This window comes from Dermochelys coriacea, chromosome 2 (assembly GCF_009764565.3).
Source record: "Dermochelys coriacea isolate rDerCor1 chromosome 2, rDerCor1.pri.v4, whole genome shotgun sequence".
NCBI lineage: Eukaryota > Metazoa > Chordata > Testudines > Dermochelyidae > Dermochelys > Dermochelys coriacea.
In genome coordinates, this window is record NC_050069.1 from 120,277,112 (window position 1) to 120,302,319 (window position 25,208).

General features: G+C 40.9%; 1 protein-coding gene across 4 annotated transcripts in view; it reads right to left on the minus strand.

The window, feature by feature from the left end:
• Nucleotides 1–20,603, minus strand: part of CDYL (chromodomain Y like) — a 202,813-nt gene extending 182,210 nt beyond the window's left edge. Inside the window, exons 1-2 of one of the 4 annotated variants that reach the window (XM_043508381.1) lie at nt 20,589–20,603; nt 19,143–19,242 (exon numbers count right to left, since the gene is read on the minus strand). In XM_043508381.1, the coding sequence (XP_043364316.1) occupies nt 19,143–19,166 (24 nt within the window). In that variant the 5' untranslated portion in view covers nt 19,167–19,242; nt 20,589–20,603. Of the gene's footprint in view, nt 1–19,142; nt 19,503–19,546; nt 19,557–20,588 lie in introns of those variants that run through there. The other 3 variants (XM_043508380.1, XM_043508379.1, XM_038391798.2) reach the window with 3 other exon arrangements.
• Between the last annotated feature and the right edge of the window lie 4,605 nt (nt 20,604–25,208).

Below are 25,208 nucleotides of genomic sequence, written 5' to 3' on the forward strand. Positions count from 1 at the left end.
CATAAAAACAATGTCTATTTTAATTAAAAAATGAATATGTAGCACAATATGCTATGCTTTCTGTGCGATTGTGCACAGAAAATGCAACCAAAACAGATTCTGACAATCTTGTAAAGAAAAGCTCTGTGCAGTTTGAAAGCATGTCTCTTTCACTAACAGAAGTTGGCCCAATAAAAGATATTACCTCACCCACGTTGTCTTCCTAAAATCCTTTGGCAGACACATCTATAACTAAAATATTAAGACCTACTTTGAACTTCTTACACTGCTTATAAAGTAAATAAGGCCAGATGCAAAAACTGAGGTGGTTAAAATTAGCTATACAACTTAAATACTGCCGCTCAGATTGCTATACAGGAAGAATTACTCTCCTGGTCGAAATATTTGCCTTTTCAATGAGCTGAACTACCAGGTCACCTGCTAACAGTGTAGATTTTTTCCTGTCTGGAAGAAATGTATTATCACCTCCCTTAACAAATAGCACCATATTGTTCCCAGCTGGTTACTAATTTATGCAACTGTTATGAGAAAATGTTTTCAAAATGATGTGCAGAAGATGTACGCTTTGCTTGGGGTATTACAATTTACTTAATTTGAATACACAAACAATATAAAAATGCACACCCAAGTTTTTCCTCTTTTTCTATCTTATATGATTGCTATGTATATAGAGTGCTATATTCAAATATATTTTACACATATACACCCCTTGACTAAACCTGGATGCATTGGATGCTGAAAGCACCTTGGCTAGTGTAGGTAGACAGCCTGTATTTTTCATAGGCTCATATATTTTAATTCCAGAAAGGACTATTATGATCATCCAATCTGTCCTCCTGCAAAACAAAGGATACAGATTTTCACCCAGTAATCCCTGCATCAAACCCACAGCCAATCTTTAAATAAAGATTTCAATCAACAGAGAATTCACCACATCCCCAGGTATATTGTTCCAATGGTCAATTACCCTTTTTGTTAAACATTTTCACCATATTTCTAGTCTGAATTTGTCTATGTTCCGCTTCCAGCCACTGGATTATGTTATGCCTTTGTCTGCTGTATTGAAGGGCTCTCTGGTATCAGAAATCATGTCCCCATGTATAGGCCATAATCTAGTCACCTCTTAACTTTTTCTTTGTTAAGCTAAATAAATGAAGCTGCTTCTTCAGTCTCACAGCATAAGGCTGATTTTTCAGATTATTCTTCTAGTTATTTTCTGAATCCTTTCCAAATTGTCGATATCCCTTTTAGATTGCGCCACCAGGACTGGTCACAACATTCTAACAATGGTCAGACTAATGCTGTAGACTGAGTAATAACATCATCTCCCCATTTCTGATTTTAAAAATCCCTGCTTATGCATCCAAGGATTGCACATGCGCTCTTACCCACCACATCACATGGCAACCTCACATTCAGTTGGGTATCCATCATGACCCCTCAATTCTTTTTTGAGTTAGGGATTTCCAAATACAATCCCACATTTTATAAGTGTGCCCTTCAATCTTGATTCCTAGACACACGACCTTCCCCTTAGCTGTATTAAAACACACAGTTTGATTGAGCCCAGATTGCTTTTTTCTAGTTCTCTGGAACTTTCCTGAATATTTCAAGTTTTGTTAAATATCAACAATCAGAGCTTCAGACAGCTGCTCAGCCAATTTTTAAAACTTCTGAATGCAAGCTATCTGGTCCCGTAGATTTTAAAGCGTTTAACTTTAAACAAAAATATTTATTGACTACTTCTGCTTTTTCTGCATCATTGACAATTTTATCATCCCTTTCTAGCAACAGACCTACACCATTACTAGGATTTCTGTTGTTCTTGATATCGTTTTTTAAAAGCCCTCTATATTGTCCTTTACCCTAGTGGCCATGGATTTTTCATTAATTCCTTTCACTTCCCTTATCAACTGTCTGCAGTTCATGACTGCTAATTTATAGCCATTGTTGTCAGCTACATGTATTTGTTATAGATTTTATTTTTCCATTGCTGCTTTCACTTCCCTTCTTACTCAGGATGAAGACTTCTGTTCTGATAGCAGAATTGTGATTTTGGGACCTCTTGTAAAGATTTTTTTTTAATCTCCCAATCATCATACACATTTAAAATTTAAATCAAATCAGTTTTGCCCATTGTTGTTATTTTTAGCTTCTGGAAGTTGACCCCTTTTTCTTTTTTTTTAAGTGCCAGGTATATATATATTTAAAAAGGCCCAGGTTGGGACTACTTTCTCTTTGGACAAAACAAATGTGACTGGGTCATGATTACTTTTATCTAGGAAATCACTAATTTTTCATTCAGTGATTTCTCATTAGATTTCACCTTTGTCAACATGAGATCTAATATAGAATTACCTCGAGTAGGATGTAATACTTTTTGTGATAGAAAATCATCTAAATTTTAGAAACTCCACAGAAGTTTTACTAGTGTCTGCATAAGACCTCGAGTTTGAAATACATAACAGAAAGTGCAGTTTTTTCTACACATCATAACTAGTTGTTTGAGTATGGTTCATCCTGTTTGCTAGTTTGATTTGGTAGTCTATAATGGATTCCAAACAGGACCACATCTTGTGATCTTTCAGAACACTGATCTATAAACATGCCAGCTCCTGCATTTCTGAACTGTCAAACATTCTAAAGCATGTAATAGTAGTTTTGATATAGAACAACACAAGCTTTGTTTCTGTCTTCAGGATCCTTCTTAAATAGGGTGTGTATTCAGAGATTTTGACACCCCAATCACGTGAATCCTCCCACCATGTTTCAGTAATATCTATTTATCAAATTTACTTTTAATAAATGAGCACTTGAAATTCTTAGAATCCTGAGTAATGAATACAATCAATGGTACACAGGCAATTAAGGAATTTCTTCTCTACATCCCTTGAAACCTTGATTCTTTCCATTCATGAAACCTTGAGCCTGGATTATATTTTTGCCTGGTGTGAGAGCAGTGACCATTTCAAGACCACAGATAAAGAAATTAATTCTGCACAACACTGGAAAGTTGTATATCACTGGAAAGCTGGATTTAACATATTTTTTACTCTGGGGCTTCATGAAAAATCAGAACTTCAAATCAGATTCTGAATACACTTTTGCCTTTCCAACTCCATTCTTCAATTCAAACTTGATTTTACTTGCCACTATATTCTGAGAATGATTAGAGCTAAAATTTAATAGTTGTAATCCCAGTTTTCAAATGATATAAAACAATGATAACCCGAAGCTCAAACTACCAAAATGATACTGGAAATGAATTGGAGGGGAAATGTAATTGTTTTTAGAACATGGATCTATCCTGAAAAGTGAGTAAAAAAAAAGCTGTCATAAATATAAAGGGAAGGGTAACCACCTTTCTGTACACAGTGCTATAAAATCCCTCCTGGCCAGAGGCAACATCCTGTTACCCGTAAAGGGTTAAGAAGCTCAGCTAACCTGGCTGGCACCTGACCCAAAGGACCAATAAGGGGACAAGATATTTTCAAATCTTGGGGGAAGGAAGGCTTTTGTTTTGTGCTCTTTGTTTACGGGGTTGTTGTCTCTTGGGACTAAAAGCAGCCAGACAGAAATCCATCTTCTCCAACCCATCCTAATCCAAGTCTCCAATATTGCAACCACTATAGGTAAGCCAGGCAAGGCGGATTAGTTTATCTTTTGTTTTATGTGAATTTTCCCTGTGTTAAGAGGGAGGTTTATTCCTGTTTTCTGTAACTAAGGTTTTGCCCAGAGGGGGATCCTCTGTGTTTTGAATCTGAATACCCTGTAAAGTATTTCCCATCCTGATTTTACAGAGATGATTTTTACCGTTTTTTTTAAATAAAATCCTTCTTTTAAGAACCTGACTGATTTTTCCATTGTTCCAAGATCCAGGGGTTTGGATCTTTGATGATTTTGTAACCAATTGGTTAGGATATTATTCTCAAGCCTCCCCAGGAAAGGGCGTGTGTAGGTCTTGGGGGGATATTTTTGGGGTGGAAGATGTCTCCAAGTGGTCTCTTCCCCTGTTTGTTTAAAACGCTTGGTGGTGGCAGCATACTGTTCAAGGACAAGGCAAAGATAGTACCTTGGGGAAGTTTTTAACCTAAGCTGGTAAGAATAAGCTTAGGGGGTCTTTCACGCGGGTCCCCACAACCCCCCTAGAGTTCAGAGTAAGGGAAGGAATCCTGACAAAAGCAACATGGGATTCCACCTTCAGTATTTATCAGTGATTTCCATATCTAAGCATGACTAGCATTTAAGTAAAAAGGTGTTTTTAAACTGCCACCATGGCCAATTCAGCTTGGGCTTGGAAAATCAAGCTTGGTACTTTCCATCTTGCATATCCACCAACTGTAACAGAGCCTCTATCAGGCAAACTGCACCATCCGTTACACCTCTGCAATCCAACAGTTTTCACCTTGTGTTTGCAGAGGTTTCTGAATCCATAACAGGAATACAGTAGGATTTCACAGGTCTGCAAAATTTGTATTTCTGGTAATGCTCTCCAAGAGGGAAAAAATCCAGAACTTTTAATAAACTACATGATTACCATACTTTAAACTTTATTTTCTAAAATATTTGTGGTGAGTGAATATTAATTATGTGTATCTCAATAACTTCACATAAAATTCAGAGAAATGTTAACATTTATACATCTTAGCTCTAAAAGGGTCAGAGGCCACATGAGTCCCATGTAGTTGCTGAAAATTTCCCCATTGTCACATGAAAGACTGAAGTTATAGTGAAAAAAAAAAAAAAAATCAGACTTAAGGGGGAAAATACAAATCCACTTCACCGGAATGTGTACCTCCTCTTGAACGTGCACTGCTACTTGTGATGGCACCATCAACATGGGATTCAATGTCCTCTCAGATTTTGTTGGGAGTTAGAACTAGTTGAGGGATAAATATTAACTTTTCTTAAAGTTTTCTTAGTTTCCCAAAACTGTTGAAGTTTAATCAACATTCAACTACAAAGAAAGATTTTTTTATCTCTTGCCAAGACAGGGAAACATTTTGGTGAAATTACGATGAATGCATCCAGGATCCATTAATTTTTCAGTAAGGTTCAGCACCACCAGCATTACTCAACTACATTCATCCACTAATATCACCCAGAGTCTCCAGGACCATGTCAGCAGTGGATAATCCTGTACCAGATGAATGAAATAGAAAGCATGGGCATTTGCCTTCATGGCAAATACCTAATTTCCTCAAGGCAGAGGGAAAGGAAGCATTTCTGTTGTGGCTTGTGCTTGTGGCATAATCTCCTTGCATGTGACCCACTCAATCTGCCTCTGTACACATATATCATATTATTATTATAAATGTGACTGGTAGCACTGCCTATTATTAAGGTTGCCCTATACTTTCCATTATTAGACCCTGTTTTCAGTTGCTGATAACTTTAACTTTTCGAACTGAGACACTCCAGGCTGGGCATCTACATCGGACTGATGCGGGGAGAGGGGGGAGGAATTCAGACAAAGCAGCTCAGCTACTTCCAAAAATGAGTCTGAGGAAAAATATATGGTTTTGTTCTGGTGAGGTTTTCTTTGAAAAACTCTAGTAACCCCAAGCATTGGAACAGGAACTTGAAATTTGGCAGTGGGATGGCCTGTGAAGCAAGGATGTACCTTTTGCCATCAACTTGAAATTCCACCCAAATTTGGCCAAGTTATTTTCTGAAAAACTGCAATTTGCATTTTCTCCATTGAGACTTGATAGAGCATTGTAGCTTCACTTCCCAAAGATTCCAACCACACCAAGCAGGCACCAACCAAAGGCTGTAGAAGGCCTAGCAGGACTTTCCCTATAATTACAAAAAGAAAAGGAGTACTTGTGGCACCTTAGAGACTAACAAATTTATTAGAGCATAAGCGTTCGTGAGCTACAGCTCACTTCATCGGATGCATTTGGTGGAAAAAACAGAGGAGAGATTTATATACACACACACAGAGAACATGAAACAATGGGTTTATCATACACACTGTAAGGAGAGTGATCACTTAAGATAAGCCATCACCAGCAGCAGGGGGGGGGGGGAAGGAGGAAAACCTTTCATGGTGACAAGCAAGGTAGGCTAATTCCAGCAGTTAACAAGAATATCAGAGGAACAGTGGGGGGTGGGGTGGGAGGGAGAAATACCATGGGGAAATAGTTTTACTTTGTGTAATGACTCATCCATTCCCAGTCTCTATTCAAGCCTAAGTTAATTGTATCCAGTTTGCAAATTAATTCCAATTCAGCAGTCTCTCGTTGGAGTCTGTTTTTGAAGCTTTTTTGTTGAAGTATAGCCACTCTTAGGTCTGTGATCGAGTGACCAGAGAGATTGAAGTGTTCTCCAACTGGTTTTTGAATGTTATAATTCTTGACGTCTGATTTGTGTCCATTCATTCTTTTGCGTAGAGACTGTCCAGTTTGGCCAATGTACATGGCAGAGGGGCATTGCTGGCACATGATGGCATATATCACATTGGTAGATGCGCAGGTGAACGAGCCTCTGATAGTGTGGCTGATGTGATTAGGCCCTATGATGGTATCCCCTGAATAGATATGTGGACAGAGTTGGCAACGGGCTTTCTTGCAAGGATAGGTTCCTGGGTTAGTGGTTCTGTTGTGTGGTGTGTGGTTGCTGGTGAGTATTTGCTTCAGATTGGGGGGCTGTCTGTAAGCAAGGACTGGCCTGTCTCCCAAGATCTGTGAGAGTGATGGGTCGTCCTTCAGGTTAGGTTGTAGATCCTTGATGATGCGTTGGAGAGGTTTTAGTTGGGGGCTGAAGGTGATGGCTAGTGGCGTTCTGTTGTTTTCTTTGTTGGGCCTGTCCTGTAGTAGGTGACTTCTGGGTACTCTTCTGGCTCTGTCAATCTGTTTCTTCACTTCAGCAGGTGGGTATTGTAGTTGTAAGAACGCTTGATAGAAATCTTGTAGGTGTCAAAGAACAGAGTCCAACGAGAGACGGCTGAATTAGAATTAATTTGCAAACTGGATACAATTAATTTTGGGTTCTGGGTACTCTTCTGGAAGTCACCTACTACAGGACAGGCCCAACAAAGAAAACAACAGAACGCCACTAGCCATCACCTTCAGCCCCCAACTAAAACCTCTCCAACGCATCATCAAGGATCTACAACCTATCCTGAAGGACGACCCATCACTCTCACAGATCTTGGGAGACAGGCCAGTCCTTGCTTACAGACAGCCCCCCAAGCTGAAGCAAATACTCACCAGCAACCACACACCACACAACAGAACCACTAACCCAGGAACCTATCCTTGCAACAAAGCCCGTTGCCAACTCTGTCCACATATCTATTCAGGGGATACCATCATAGGGCCTAATCACATCAGCCACACTATCAGAGGCTCCTTCACCTGCGCATCTACCAATGTGATATATGCCATCATGTGCCAGCAATGCCCCTCTGCCATGTACATTGGCCAAACTGGACAGTCTCTACGCAAAAGAATGAATGGACACAAATCAGACGTCAAGAATTATAACATTCAAAAACCAGTTGGAGAACACTTCAATCTCTCTGGTCACTCGATCACAGACCTAAGAGTGGCTATACTTCAACAAAAAAGCTTCAAAAACAGACTCCAACGAGAGACTGCTGAATTGGAATTAATTTGCAAACTGGATACAATTAACTTAGGCTTGAATAGAGACTGGGAATGGATGAGTCATTACACAAAGTAAAACTATTTCCCCATGGTATTTCTCCCTCCCACCCCACCCCCCACTGTTCCTCTGATATTCTTGTTAACTGCTGGAATTAGCCTACCTTGCTTGTCACCAGGAAAGGTTTTCCTCCTTTCCCCCCCCCCTGCTGCTGGTGATGGCTTATCTTAAGTGATCACTCTCCTTAAAGTGTGTATGATAAACCCATTGTTTCATGTTCTCTGTGTGTGTGTGTGTGTATATAAATCTCTCCTCTGTTTTTTCCACCAAATGCATCCGATGAAGTGAGCTGTAGCTCACGAAAGCTTATGCTCAAATAAATTTGTTAGTCTCTAAGGTGCCACAAGTACTCCTTTTCTTTTTGCCAATACAGACTAACACGGCTGCTACTCTGAAACCTATAATTACAGTTTCCTGATTACATCAGGGCAAGTCCAAGCCCAAGAAATGAGATCAGGGAGCCTTTCTCTCTTGTGCTCTCAATGACCTCCTCTTGCTGATGACCAGGTAACATGGAGGAGGTAGCTGCCTGAATCAACTGCAGAGAAGACAAGAGTCAGACCTGAACTGGGGGGACAGGGAGCGGAAGGGGGAGAACTGGCTGGGCAAGGAAACTGGGACAAGAAGCCAGGAAGGGGTGGATTCACTATATGCAAATTAGCAAGGTTTTACTATACTATACTTAACAACAAACAGGTTTTAGGTGTATGGTTTTGAAAACATATGAAATAGTAGGTCTTTAGTATCACTATTTTTCTGCAGTCATGGACATAAACTGCCAAAGCAAACAGCTTCTTGATGCACTGACTTCCATGCTTCAACATTCTTTCTATCAACAGCCTTACAACACCATGTCCCAAAGAAAAGTCCTTCAACTCTTGAATTTATACCTTATCTCTTAGAATCAAATATTTTGTTAAGAAATTGACGCCAAATAAGAGCACACCTTGAGAGATAAAATGAGCCCAACATGACAGATAACAAAATAAAACAAAATAAAAACAAAATCCTGCAATATGAAGGAAAAGGCTATCTTTCTGACACGAATTTTGCCAAGAGACGTTTCTTTTTACATGAATAAAATAAATTTTTATACTGATCCTCCAGAACAAAAAAGATAATTATTTGCAATTTGTACCTTGGAATGCAATTCCCTTGTTCATATTGATCATCTGTAATTTGGATAAAAATAAAACTTTTCAACATATTTATGCTGAAACCATGCCTCCAGAAAACCAGAAGATGTTAAACTAGCTGTGGGCTTCTAAAAATTTTATCCAAGTATTTCCCATACTACACAAGAAAAGCATACAATGAACCATGAGGATGAAAATTTCACAGCATCTAGTTTGTTTTGTTTTTAAAACATGTTTCCAATCAGAGATCAAATTCTTTCCTGATCAGTGATCCAAGACAAGCACTTGAAAAAACACACTGGCCTGAAAACATTTGTACTGGTCTGCCAACGTGTTCCAAGTCCTGGCATCTGTATGGCAAAAAAAAAAAAAAAAAAAAAAAAAAGTGACTTTTTTCTTTTTAAAACCCAAACTTAACAAACAAGGTAAATTTTTCATTTACCATTGTAGGGTAAGGACGACTAATATACTGAAATATAAATAATAAAATCAACTGAAGTTTATGGTTATCTACTACAGTGGTTAACTGTTTCAAATACCCAGTAATAGATTCTGGAATTCATTACTACAATTTGTTTTACTGTAACCCCATGACCTTTCTCTTTCATTTTCTGATAGACATTTGTATGTTCTACACCAAAAGTCTGCTCATACAAGATAGCTAGATCTTATTTTGCTATACGGATCACATATACTAATCTCGTCTCAGTTGCAAATTTTACAAGTCTTCACTGGGATTGTGAAGCTCTGCCCCTGAGTAGATCACTGGCAGGGAATGAACCTAGAACATCTTCATCTAAAAAGCATGAACCTCTACTGCTTCAGCTAAACGAGCAAGGATGAAATCCTGGTTCCACTGAAGTCAATGACAAAAATCCCAATGACTTCATTACATCCAGAATTTTGTCCCAGATCTATTAGCTCAGAGGCAGTAACAGACACACAAACCTGCATGTGGTCTAGTCTAGAGGTGGACAAGTGTTAGTATTGAATACAATTGTGCAAATCTAACTGCAGGCAGAATCAGCTTCTGCAGTTGGATGTAGTTAACAATTCTAACGAGCAGCAGGCCAGAATAGAATCCCTTTCACTCTCTTGCAGCTGTTTTGACTCTGTAAGGCTAACTGGAGGAAAAGTTATTCCTGCCACTAAAGCAAGCAGCTATTACTTCAATAGACAACATATCTATTATGAAGGTTTTAATCATTATATTAACTTATCTAACTATTTTTCATAGGGGAACCACACTTTTAAAAACAAACAAAACACGCATCTAAACCACAGAATCTTGAACAGAACCTTGTCTCACTACTGTCAGCACATTACAACTTCAGTCTTTATTTTTTTTTTTTAAACATTTTATAATTTAGGCTTAATGTCACTGAAATGCATACCTATATAATATTTTTATGGACAAATTCTTGCTGAGATAAAACACCTTTTATAAGATATTTGATGTAACTGAACTTTAAATCATGACACTCTCTACAAAAGCCAAATCTGAAATATGCCATAAAATAAGAGATTTACACAAGCTAGTCTTATTCCAGAAAAAACCCCTTGTATAACTGTTGATTACCAAAATAGTAAAAAGAATTTACCTTGTCTGCAAAACAAAACAAACAAACAAAACAAAATACACAACTCTGGACACCAGAAGCATAAAAGAAGTCATGTGGTTAAAGTTAGTGTTTTCCCCATATAATATTTCAGAATAGTCTCAAGAAAAACTTATATGGTCTCTGTGTGTCTCAAAAGCAGGCAAATCTGGAAGTTAAGATGTTTCTTATTTTGAGTTTTGTTTGTTTGTTTTTTAAAAGGGACCGCATAGCTGTGAACTACGTAAATGTGGCTGGGCCACTCAAATTCAAAGCAACATGGCCTTGAGGCAAGGAGAACCCTGACAGTCATTAACCCATTTTATCATTATATTTTATACAACAGGTTTTAAAACGTACAAAGTGTCACTGAAACATCACAAACAAATTGATAGTTACAATAATTACTTTGTTTCATTATTCAAGAGAACAAGTAGACAGTTAAACAGGTATTGAGTGAATATGCAAATGGTTTTCTTTCACATTTTATACTAACAAAATGGCTACAAAAATCATTAAAAACAGAAACCTACCTTAGGATAAAAGAATGATTTTCATTAATATCCATAATTATATGTATTAATCCATCTTTACAAACATCGAAAGCAAAAGATCTATAGTAGATCACCACTAACGAGGCACATGCAAGTCTATTCAGGATATTTACCAAAAGGGTAATTACTCTCGACTTCATAGTGTATTGGACCAACCTGCATTACAAAGTCTTATGCTAGTTTTGTTTTTCTATTAATATTGACAACAGATCAAAGAGCTTAGTTTTAAAGAATACCAAATTGTTCTGTAAATATTAAGAAAAGTCCATCAAGAAAAAAAATTACACACAAAATTAAGTGTTATGGCCACTGAAACTACATTTGATCATGAAAGATACGTAAATGACTAACAATATTCTATGTCAAGATAAAGTGTGTACAAAATGTAAGACTATATACCAAAGGGAAACACTGACATCTTTAGTATTAATTAACAAAAAAAAAAAAGTTTAGTGACATTTTACACAGTAAACGCAATGCACAAGCTATTCAACAAGATTTACATGCAACAGCAAGTGTCGAGTGAACAGGGGGAGGAGGGAGTGATAATAGAACTGACCTATAAAAAAGGAGATATGAGTGAGAGCAAGAACCACAGAGGAATCATCAGATTGAGTATTCCAGGAAAAAGCATTCATTCCCCTCTGCAACTTCCTGGTGAAGAGATATGTGGAAGCAGTGCTTACAGAGGAACAGGTAGGATTCAGACCAGAATGAAGTACAACAAATAGGCTATTTTTGAGAAGACAGATATTGGAGAAATATACAGAACACAACCAAATCTGTTGCAACAATTCTATAAGACTTCAAACAGTCTTTTGATAGCATTTTGCAGAAAGGGTAATGGCAAATCTTAAAATATTATGGCATCCCAGAGCTGAAACTGATCAAGTCAATAGAAAACATCTACAGCAAGACCAGAAGCGTGGCAAGAGTAAACAAGAAGCTGAAGGATTAGTTCAGAATGACAGTAAAGAGTGAGACAAGGATGTATATTATCGCCAGATTTGTTCAACTTGGTACTGGAAGCAGTAGTGTCTGTAGCACTGAGAGATGAAACAAGAAGAGTCAGCCTAGGAGGGAGGGCAGTTAATAACCTCAGATTCACAGATGATATTGACCTCATAGCATTGACGAAGGAGGATTTACAGAGAATAACCTCATTCAGACCCACCGTTATTGCTGAGTTGATGGACAGGAATCAAAGAAAGAGAAAGAAGAGAAAAAGTGACAGTTAAGGTTGCGGCAAGACACATCTATTCACCCAAAATCTTTAAAAGCACAGAAAATAAGAAGTTAAGGGGAAAGATTTGTGCATTTCTTTCCATGCTCATATTATTGGCAGTGTGGTAGGCACCATACCAACACTCCATAATGCTTTCACTTCCATCTTGACAAGATACCTAAAAGCAACACATAAACCCCACCCACCTGCATCTCATCAAATTTGCATGCTAACACAAAAACCTTAAGAGTGACCTCATAAGCTTTTATATCAACAGATCAGCACATCTGAGCGCCACACATTCAGAAAGTTATTTTGTCTTTACTCTGTTGAGGTAAATCTTAAGGTTTTGTTTGAATGCAAATTTGCTGAGGTTTGGGTATGTTGTGCTTCTGGATATCTATTTAAGATGGAAGTGAAAGTCTTACGAAGCCTTGGAGTGCATCATCAACAGTGCTGCAGGAAATTGGAGGGGTGGAAAGAAACACACAAGTCTTTCCCCTTCACTTTAAAAGCATGGAAATAAGTTTAGTGAAGATGAGGCATGTCCACCCAGAACCTTAACTATCACTAAACATTGGGGGGGGAGGGGTTCCACCCCTAATTTCCTAGGGGTTGTTTGGTTTTAGGTACACCTTTGGTGTATCTCAGCCAATAGCTCCCAAGAGTCAGGGAGAAGCCGTGCTGCATGTGTCTCGGAATCAGAGAAAGAAACTGAGCTGCTGACGCTACTCCTGACTATGTCAACCCTCCTGAAGACCCTGAGAGGATGTGATGTGCTTTAGTAAATTGTGTGTGTCTAATATTTTATTCTCATTGAAGAGTTAATGCAAGTAAGTATAATCAGAGCAACTCTCCATGATAAAATAACCTATCAGCTGGAATGAACTTCTGTGAACAGTCTATGTAATCCGCAAGCATCATGCCCACCATCTTGACCAACACTGAACCAATGACCTCCAGAACAAAAAACACCGAGTCCTTACAACTTGAGCTAAAGAGCATGGGCAGTCACAGGCTCACATGCCCTGTGGACTGGGCACAAAGAGGGGCACATAACACATACTAGGGGGTTACCAAAGGAAAATGTGTGACAAATTAATAATATGAAATGTGTACTTTGGCTATTCACATAATGTACAGATTAACATAGTTTTAAAATGGTTTTTCCATTTTGTGATTCACATGCAATTATACCATCCTCCCAGAGTAAGAGCAGGATTTGAATCCCTTGACCTTCAGAATCCTAGCTTAGGCCCTTACTCTTTGAGCCACAGAAGTAATTGCTAGTGCCTTTCTAAGCTAGCTACTTGAGAGCATGGCACACTTTCACAGTGGGTTGCAAAACTATTTAGTAGCCAGCAGTAGAATATTGGGGAACAGGAATCCTAGATTCCATCCTTTATTCTCAGAGAAGAGGAGTGTGAATTACAGTGGTTAGAGATTGGATAACCCAAACTGTTTTAGCCAGTGTGTGGTGCAGTAGATAAGCAGATGCAGGTTTGTTATGTTAGAGATGTTACTGTATGCACAGAACCCACATTGTGTAAGTTCTTTGTTAACTTACTTTAAAAAATGGGAGGGAGCAATGGCTCTTCCCTAACTATTTTCTAGGTTGACTGTCCTCAGTAAGGTAGTTAACCACATGAGAATTTAAACAGCACTTAGAGGTGAGATTTGAACACCCTGTGTCTTCTTTGCAAGCTTGGGAATTGTTCCTTTAGGCCAGTGGTTCCCAAACTTGTTGTGCAGGGAAAGCCCCTGGCGGGACAGGCTGTTTTTTGTTTACCTGCCGCACCCACAAGTTCGGCCGATTGTGGCTCCCAGTGGCTGCAGTTCTCTGCTCCAGGCCAATGGAAGCTGCTGGAAGTGGCACGGGCCGAGGGACATACTGGCCGCTGCTTCCAGCAGCTCCCATTGGCCTGGAGCAGCGAACCGCGGCCACTGGGAGCCGCGATTGGCCGAACCTGCGGATGCAGCAGGTAAATAAACCGGCCCGGCCCGCCAGGGGCTTTCCCTGCACAAGCGGCGGAACAAGTTTAGGAACCACTGCTTTAGGCTACATGGGTATCTGATTAGTTGGAGAATGGAAAAGCAAGTCTCTGTCCCTCTTCGAAGTGAGAAACAGCAATTCCACCACAGCACATTTGTTGTCAAATAACATTTAACTGGTCTGCCTTGGTGCATCAATTTGCCATTATGGATTGAAGGTTGTAAACCACTTTACAAACAAACAAAACCTAACTGATATTCTAGGAATCAGCACATGTGGAGCAACAATGTGGCCAAAGGACAGGTGCCAGAGTATTTTATACTGCTTGCTAGAGAAAAAAGAGACACACACTCCATTGGGGGGGGGGGGGAAGTCACCCAAATAGGGGATTGTAACTCATTCTCAGTATCAATTCATTTTTCATCAAACCACCAAGAAAAATATGTCAGTAGTACTCAAAGTTTATATTGTGTGTTTTGGTTTTTGCCATTTCCATGGCATTTTTTAATAAAATAAGAGTTTTAAATTTCTTGATAAAACAGATCAACTTGGACTATGGTTTAGATACCAATGCACCACAATATATGGAAAGACCCATGTGTTGAAGTAGATATTTCCCATCAATGAGAAAATTTTTAAAAAGTACTATTTCAGAAATAAGCATATGAGCAGTACTCCTCTATAGCCCAAGTATATTTTATGTGTAGGACCAAAATTGTATGCACAGTTTGTGATTTTTCAGAGATTTTAAGGCTAGAAGGATAAGAAGTGATATAGTCTGACCTCTTATACAACACAGGCCATAGAATTTCATCCAGTTACTCATGTAATGAGCCCAAACTTGTGATTTCACTAAGCCTGTGCAGATTTTTACATTTTTTTTGAGATTACATACTGTCTTTTGAAGTGAAGTCTTACATATGTTCAAGAAATATATTAAGGATGAAAATATAATTTTTAAAGGCTACTGAGTATCTTTCCTTACTATAAGCATATGAAAGTCAGCCTAAAAAGTGGACTGCAATGGCTGAAGCTTTAAATATTATTTAAATATTTTATATATATTAAATATATATTAATATATTAAATATATTAAATATTTAAATATGTAAAGCTTTAATATTTTTAATGGAAAAAGACTTGATAGATGTTAAGTCATATGACAATCAGGTTTATGAGCAATGACAAAGTGAACTACAAAATGAAAAGCAGTAATGTTACCCATTGGCTAAATTTAGGTAGATTTGGTTTCCGTTGCTTCCTGATAAAAATCATTGGCTTAACAAAAGCAAAATCAGACCTGGACCATGTTTACTCATTAAGGGAAATTCATCTGATGGGACAAGTCAAGAGCTGTAACATCAACAGAAATGTTTATAGGCAGAATGGAAACACTTTGTATCTAATCACACTACATTCTCCAAAAGCCACAAAATAATTCACATCACTTCCACTGAACAAAATCCACTGCATTAAAATTTAGAAACGACTGTTTTCCAAACCCATTGCAACAAGTTTTTTGGGTTTTTTTTGTTTTGTTTTTTTTTGGGCGTGGGGGGGAAGCAAGACTGCCTACTAAATGCCAGACTTTTTGTTATTGTTAAGCTAGCTGTTAATATGCAATTGTACCCAGAAACATTTAAACGGGATAACCTTCATGATTCCAACACAAATCTCTCACACCACCAACTATTTAGTATTATTTTAATCCTAAATCACCACTACAGAGCTCTGCCAGAAGAGGTTAGGCAAACCACTACAAAGTACTTGCAACTTGCTTTGCAGTTGAGCCGTCTGGATGATTTGGGATCACCAGTTCCCCTGCTGATCCAACAAAAACTATTGATTATCATCTTGCAATAGGGAGGTGTCAGTAAAGCAATGAAAGTTGGTCACGGTCTTTCATAAACACACAAGAAAAGAGAGTGAAATAAACCAAACTGTAGGAGAAACTAGTCCTAATCTTTGCTTAAATAGCCATTAAGTATGCACAGGAGTTTCTAAAAGGTGAGTGCCTTGGGGGGTATGGGGTAGGGGAGAGGCCATAAAAAAGAGCAAGTCAAACCCTTTCATGTGGACAAATTTGGGAAAAAGTGAGAGGGACCTTTCTGTCACTTGTCTTGTCCACCAACTACCTCAGGTCCATTACCAACTGTAACATCACTTGAAAAATTAGGTAAGGCATTTAGAAGGAAAAACACTCACTTGTCACAATCAGGGATATATGGTCAAGATCACATCTTTAGTTTATTGTCCAGAAGAGAAGAGAAAAAATGAAGCAAAAAAACCCCAAAACAACTGATCTCTGATGTCTCTCCACAATGAATGCTCCAGATTTTCTTCTGATCTTTCATTCTTTCTTGAGCAATTAGTTACCATTAAAAAGGCCCCTATAAAAGCTCATGAACTAATAATAGATAGGATCCACAGCTTTTTTTTTTTTTGGAAGTATTCTTCCAAAGTTTTGGGGTCTTTCAAGTTGTCTGCGTTTGAATTACAAATCTTGACCTATAACCAGGCTTCCTGTCTCCAGAGAAAATACCCTTAATAACAAGAGTTTAAAAAAAAAAAATCCTCCAATACAGTGATTGAATGGCCAGCGATTCTGAATTTTTAATCTTACTTGCAACAAAATTCTCAATCTAGGTTTCTATTTTAGAAGGACTGGGGTCTTTTGACGCCAGCATGTTTAACTGTCATTGTTAGACTGTTAACATTTTCAGATATTTGATTATATCTCTTGATCAAAATACATGATTAGACTGGAAAAAACAGAGCCGTAATCACACTTGATAGAGCATGACTTTGGACTTCATATTACTGAATGCAAAGAATCATATAGCACCTTAACTAAAAGACAACTCACAAAAGAACAAAAAACAAAAACTAGAAGCAGAGTTAGAAGTACCCTGTCTGTACAGTTGTAGTTTAATGAGTTCCAGTTACCTATAGAAACATTCAACATCTCATGTCTTCTAATGGTTCAGCATCAGGCACTGGTGGCACAGCCATGCAAATTCCTCCTCCAGAAGAAACTTGGCAAGGTGGGACAGCAATTTTAGTTTTAAATTACAAAAATCAGTGACGGTTTGTCCATTTATAAGTCATACAAGCTTTAAAATAAAAATTTATTTGCCTTATGCATACTCTTCACTTGGATAATTAAAGAATTAATTTTATTTTTAGATTAAGAATAACAAAAAGTAATCCATGATGATATGGTCCAAACACTTTTAGTGTTTTGAAAAAAGCAGGCTTTTAAGTAACAGGTGGAATAGCTAGATTGCTCAGAGGACTGGCAATGAAATATAGAGTTGTTCACTTAAGTCATCATTTCAAACACATTGTCAAGTGACCAAAGTGCATTACTATCATAGTGGAGCTCAGTGGCCCACTTGGTATGAATTTGCAGACTGAATGCAATTCCTAGTAGAACAGGACAGAGGGAGCGGGGGAAATTGGTTGATTTTGACACCTACAAAACTGGTATTCTATATGACAGTCTCACGCATCAGATATTGGTATCAGACAGGATACCAGATTAGAAATGCTTATCCTCCAAAGAGGACAAATACTGTAATGAGAATAGAGTCTAAGGGCCCAATTCCTCAACTCTTTTTACCAGCAGAACATCCACCAAAATCAATGTAAGTTTTGCACATAGAGGATTTCCCAAATCGATCCCTAAATTTATCTTCTTACTTCTAGAAATGACCCCTTCAAGTCTCAGCTGAGCCACATTAATAAGGTGGAAAAACTTGTAAAAGCTATTAGCTATGATTTATCTGACTTGGGAATAGAGGCCTTTGGTTTTCTGGTCTACCAATTCAGCACCACTAACGCTCACTTGTAAATTTAAGTGTACACAAGATACTTTTCATTGGTTTGTGTCTCTATTCTTCCATCATTGCATATATGTAATTCCATTAATGGGCGATTTTTATACATGCACCAGTAGGAGGGGAAAAAAAAGTCTCTGTGCACTCTTCTACAACTGATTTTAATGACACAAAATTCCAACCACTGCTTATAAATAGTCTTTTTTTTTTAAACCTGCCTTAAAATGTATTTTCCCAAGAGACAAAACCATTGTCATCTCAGGCGAATACATATTTATCAAAGAAATCAGAATGGATCCAAAATAATGACTGTTCTACACTCCCAAGGATGGCTTCTTGTAAAATAAAAACAAGGAAGTTAAATCCAAGAGAAACCATAATGCTTTTCAATTAAGGTTAAGGATGTGAAATTGAGGCATCAAAAGACAGGAAATTCAAAGTTAAGGCTATCTCAATCTCATCCCCTCCTTACCGCAAGACCCCAACTCATGCCATGACTGCTCCCTTCAAGCACTTCTCAACAACCTGGTGATTGATGGTGTGTCAGAGCCTTAACTTTGGCTCTCATGGCTTCTCTTACAACCTTTAACCTTCTTGTTAAAGCGTGTGAGGATGAGCAGATTAAATTTTAATATTTTGCATCACCTGAGCTTGCTGCATGGCCAAGGCACAGGGTGGCACTTTGATACACACACATACGGAAACCCCCTCCGCCCCCAACACATGCCATAACTCGGCGTTGCACACATTTTTGCACACTACCAAGCGGCACACTTTTGTGTTGCACTCTAAACAGGGCGCTGCTGTCAGCGCTACTCCCCACCATCCAGCAACACCCCCCGCTGGAGTCAAAGTGTTGTTGGGGGAGCACAGGCCAATGGCAACACTCTGCCGTCTCCTCCTTTCAGTCATATTTCCGTCCTCCTCCAGCAAAACTGGGGAGGAAGCGGGGGGGGGGGGCACCAGGCACGGCGGCTTGGGAGCCCCGCACCCGCCGGGCCCTGCAGAGAAGGGGCAGCAGCAAGAGCAAGTGAGGTGACAAGCCCGCAATGTTTCAAACAGCCCCGAAGGAAGGGGGGGGGGGCAGGGAGGGGGTGGGGGCAGGGCTGGTGCTCTGGGTCATTACCTCGTAGAGTTCCTCGGAAGCCATGCTGGGGAGTCTCACAAGGTGGAGTTGGGGGCTGGTTTGGAGATACTTTGTTTCAGTTGGTGTCTGTGTGGCCTCCCTCCTCCTGCGCGCTGCTGCCTCTCGCTCCCCGGTGCAACTGGCCGCCGCTCCCCGCACAAAATGCCAGCGCTGCTGCGGCGGCGGCGGCGGCGGCGGGGGGGGGGCTGCGCGCAGAGCAGCTGCGCAACTCGCTCGCTCGCTCGCTCGCGCGCGCACACACCCTCACCCTCACCCTCACCCACACGGCGGCTCCCCGTACCCCCACCCCTCCGTCCCCGGCTCGCTCCCCAGGATCACTAATCGAGCGCAGAGAGAGCGCCACACGCAACCCGCTCCGGCTCGACTTCAGCCGCCTCTCGCACCCTCCTCCTCCTCCGCCTCCGCCTCCCCCTCTTTGATCTCCCATTGTCTGCGCGGCGGAGGGCACCGCGAGGCGGCGGCGGGCGAGCCCGCGCGAGCTCCCTGGCCGGGCGCGGCACAGGCGGGCACAGCGGCCATGGGCGGGCGGGCTGCGCACGTTGAGGCGCCTGCCTGGCCCCAGCCCTGGAAAGAGCGCGTGCCCCGCTGGGGAGGAAGGGACGGGCCGCCCGGGCAAGGGGCCGCCGCGCTCAGGCAGCCTGGGAGGAGAGGCAAAGCCATGGGGCGAGTCCCAGTGTTCGCAGCAGACGGGGCCTGCTAAACGCTCACCTCCTCCTGTCCCCCCCCCCCCGTGATCCCCATCCACCTACTCGTCATCCCTCTGCTCCTCCTTCCCATCCCCATCCTCCTCCTCATCCTCCTCCAACTCCTGCTCATCCCTACCATGATCCCCATCCATGCCACGAGCTCCCTGTCCACCTCCTCCTCCTCCCCACCCACCTACTCCTCGCCCTCCTGCTCCTCCTACGCATCCCCACCAAGCTCCGCATCCAGCCACTCGTCCTCCTCCTGGTCCTCCTACCCAACCCCACCATGATCCCCATCCACCTACTCATCATCCTCCTGCAACTCCTACCCATCCGCACCATGATACCCATTTCCCCTTCTCATCATCTTCCTCCTGCTCCTCCAACCCATCCTGATGGTGATCCCCATCTATCTACTCATCATCCTCCTACTCCTCCTGCCAATCCCCACTATGATACCCATCCACCTACTCATCATTCATCTGCTCCTCCCTCCCATCCCCACCATGGTCGCCATCCACCAACGCTTCATGCTCCTGTTTCTCCTACCGATCCCCACGAGGATCCCCATCCACCTACTCATCAACCTCCTGTTCCTCCCACCCATCCCCACCAGGGATCCCCAGCCACTTACTAATCATCCTTCTGCTCCTTCTACCCATCCCCACCATAATCTCCATCCACCTACTCCTCTTTCTACTGCTCCTCCTTCCCATCCCCAACCATGATCCCCATTTACCTCCTCCTCCTCCTTTTCCTCTTTCTACCCATCCCCACTAGGATCCCCACTCACATACTCCACTTCCTTCTGTTTCTCCTACCCATCCCCACCAAGATCCCCATCCACCTTCTCATCATCCTCCTGTTCCTCCTACCCATCCCCAACAATGATCCCCATCTGCCTCCTCTTCCTACCTATGCCCACCGTGATCCTCAGCCACCCATTCCACATCCTACTCATCCCCACCATGATACCCATCCACCTATTCATCATTCCTCTGCTCCTCCTACCCATTCTCACCATGATCCCATCCACATACTCATCATCCTTCTGGTCCTCCCTCCCATCCAGACTATGATGCCTGTCCACCTGCTCATCATCCTCCTGTTCCTCCTACCCATCCCCACCGTGAGTCCCATCCACCTACTCCTCATCCTCCTGCAACTCCTACTCATCCCTACCATGATCCCCATCCACCAACTCTTTTTGCTCCGGTTTCTCCTACCCATCCCCACCAGGATCCCCAGCCACCTACTCCTCTTCCTACTGCTCCTCCTACCCATCCCCAACCATTATCTTCATCTACCTACTACTCCTGCTCCTCCTCCTCCTCCCCATGTCCACCAGGATCTCCATCCACCAGCTCTTCATCCTCCTGCTCCTCCTACCCATTCTCACCATGATTCCATCCACATACTCATCATCCTTCTGGTCCTCCCTCCCTCCCATCCATATCATGATCACTGTCCACCTACTCATCATCCTCCTGTTCCTCCTACCCATCCTCACCGTGATCCCCATCCACCTACTTGTCATCCTTCTGCTTCTCCTCCCAATTCCCACCATGATCCCTATCCACTTACTCATCATCCTCCTACTCATCCCCACAGTGCTCCCCATCCACCTACTCCTCATTATTCTCGCACTGTAAAAAACAAAAAAATAGTATTTTTCAATTCACCTCATACAAGTACTGAAGTGCAATCTCATTATCGTGAAAGTGTACCTTACAAATGTAGATTTTTTTTGTTTACATAACTTCACCCAAAAACAAAACAGTATAAAACTTTAGCGCCTACAAGTCCACTCAGTCCTACTTCTTATTCTGCCAATCGCTAAGACAAACAAGTTTGTTTATATTGACAGGCAACAATGCTGCCTGCTTCTTATTTACACCTGAAAGTGAGAACAGGCATTCACATGGCACTTTTGTAGCTAGCGTTGCAAGGTTTTTAGATGCCCGATATGCTAAACAGCTGTATGTCCCTTCATGCTTTGGCCACTATCTGAGACAAATGTTTTCATGCTGATGATGCTCGTAAAAAAAATAATGTGTCAATTAAATTTCTGACTGTACTCCTTGGGGGGAGACTTGTATGTATCCTGCTCTGTTTTACCCACATTCTGCGTATATTTCATGTTATAGCAGACTCGGATGATGACCCAGCACATGTTCGTTTTAAGAACACTTTCACAGTAGATTTGACAAAACGCAAAGAAGGTACCGATGTGAGATTTCTGAAAATAGCTTCAGCACTTGACCCAAGGTTTAAGAATCTGAAGTGCTGTCCAAAATTTGAGAGGAATGAGGTGTGGAGCCTTAAAAGATCAACACGCTGATGCGGAAACTACAGAACCCAAACCACCAAAAAAAGAAAATCAACTTTCTGCTGGTGGCATCTGATTCCGCTGATGAAAATGAACATGCTTCAGTCTGAAGTGCTTTGGATCGTTATCAAGCAGAATCCATCATCAGCATGTCCTCTGGAATGGTGTTTGAAGCATGAAGGGACATATGAATCTTTAGCACATCTAGCATGTAAATATCTTGCAACGCCAGCTACAACAGTGCCATGCAAACCCCTGTTCTCACTTTCTGGTGACATTCTAGACAAGAAGCAGGTAGCATTATCTACAGCAAATTGTAACCAACCTTGTTTGTCTGAAATATTGGCTGATCAAGAAGTAGGACTGAGTGGACTTGTAGGCTCTAAAGTTTTACATTCTTTTATTTTTGAATGCAGTTTTTTTTGTACAGAATTCTACATTTGTAAGTTCAACTTTCATGATAAAGAGATTGCACTACAGTACTTGTATGAGGTGAATTGAAAAATACAATTTTTGTGTTTTTTTTTACAGTGCAAATATTTGTAATCAAAAATAAATATAAAGTGAGGACTGTGCACTTTGTATTCTTATTTGTAATTGAAATTAATATATTTGAAAATGTAGTAAACATCCAAAAATATTTAAAATGGTATTCTATTGTTGTTTAACAGTGTGATTAATCTCGATTAATGTTTTTAATCGCTTGACAGCCCTATCTTCTACCCATCTCCACCATAATCCCCATCCACCTACTTATCCTCCTCCCCATCCTCACCAGACTCCCCATTCATCTACTCACCATCCTTCTGCTTTTCCTACTCATCCCTACCACGAACCCCATTATCCACTCATCATTTTCCTACTTCTCCTCCTCATCCCAACCACAATCCCTTTCCACCTCCTCCTCCTACCCATCACCACCATGGTCCCACTGTTCCTCCTTCCTACTCTCTGCCATGAACCCCTCCACCTACTCATTATCCTGCTTCTCCTCCCCATCTGCAACATAAAAGCATAGAAATGTAGGACTGAAAGGGACCTAGACAAGCCATCAAGTCCAGTCCCCTGCATTGAGGCAATACGAAGTATTATGTAGAGTCTGACAGGTGTTTGTCTAATGTTCTTAAATCTGCCAATGATGAAGTTCCAGTGCTTAACTGCCCTTACAATTAGGAAGTTTTTCCTAATGTCTAATCTAAATCTCCCTTGCTGCAATTTAAGTCCATTACTCTTGTCCTGTCCTCAATGAATAAAAACAATTTTTCACCTTCCTTTTTATAACAACCTGTTATCTACTTGAAGACTGTTATGTCCCCTCTCAGAGTTCTCCAGACTAAACTATCCCCGTTTTTGAAATATTTCCTTCCACATCATGTTTTCTAGACCTTTAATCATTTTTCATGCTTGCCTCTGGACTTTCTCCAATTTGTCCTCATCTTTTCTAAAGTGTGGTGGCCAGAACTGGACACAGTACTCCAGTTGAGGCCTTATCAGTGCTAAGTAGAGTGGAAGAATTACTTCTCATGTCTTGCTTACAACACTCCTACTAATACATCCCAGAATGATGTTCACTATTTTGTTACAGTGTTACACTGTTGACTGATATTTAGTTCGTGATCCACTATAACCTCCTGATCCTTTTCTTTAATAGTCCTCCCTAGGCAGACATTTCATTTTGTATTTGTGCAGTTGATTATTCCTTCCTAAGTGTAGGACTTTACATTTGTCCTCATTGAATTTCATTCTATTTAATTCAGACCATTTCTCCAGTTTGTCAAGATAATTTTGATTTCTAATCCTGTCCTCCAAAGCACTGGCAACCCCTCCCAGCTTGGTATCATCTGCAGACTTTATAAGGGTACTCTCTATGCTATTATCCATGATCCCCCTCCATATCCCCATCCTCCTCATCCTCCTACCCATCCTCAGCATCCTTCTCCGGCTCCTTGTCCCCATCCCCACATAATCTCCCTTCACCTCCACATGCTCCTTCTCCTATTCATCCCCACCATCATTCTCCTCCTCCTTGTACCCATCCCCCTTCACCTCTTCCTCCTATCCAACCCCCCCAGGATCCTCTCCATCTACTCATCTTCCAGCTTCTCCCACCCATCCTTATTGTGATCCCCCTCCACCTCCTCATTCTCCACCTCCTTTTATAAAATTATTACTCTGATCCCCTCCCCCCACTTCCTATCCCTTTGCCCCTCATTCTTTTGCTTTTATCCTTCCTCAACCTGATCCCCTTCAATTTACTCATTTTTCTGAATCTTAGTCTGACTCCCCCTCTAACTTCTCTTCATCTTTCTCTTCATCCTCCCTCTCCACCTCTTCTTCATATTCCTCTTGTGCTCTGTCTCCTCCTAAACCTTTCTCATTCTCTCACCTCACACCTTCTCTCAATGGTCAGGAGATATTTAAAGTTAAAAGTGAAGGAGAAAATGTTTTTCATAATGCTGCCAATATCTTTCCAACACAGTAACAAGAACTGTGTGTTTTAAGATGCTCTGGGTGCAGCTTGAGCAGGGGACCTTTGAAGTAAAAACAGAGAGCTGGTTTGTAAATGGTTCTTTTACTCATATAGCAAAAATTTTCATCATCAGATGAGGAGACTTCTGAACATTGCCCTTAAAATGAATCTCCAAATGAGTGAGTCAGGTAATTTTTCGGTAGGACTGCATAAATCTGACCCCGAAGTAATATGTTAATCTGGAGCATAATCAGGATGTAGGTTTAAGAAACTGAAAAGAAAAGAATGGTAATTCTGTTTTAAGAGTGCAGAATATATTCTGGTAATTTTTGTGGAGTGCCACCATTATGCTTTTTGCTTTATAGATAAAGATGTGGCTCCTCAACCAAGGACTGTACAATCTAAATCACATTGAAAGTCATTTTTTTCGATGTAAAGAACATTAAGGGTGCAGAGTCAAGCACTCAAAAGTTAGGAAATGCCAGAATAAGGTTGCCTGTGCAACTTAAATTTAGCCCCTTGTGTATAAGTAGTATGATACAGTCATCAAGAACATGACC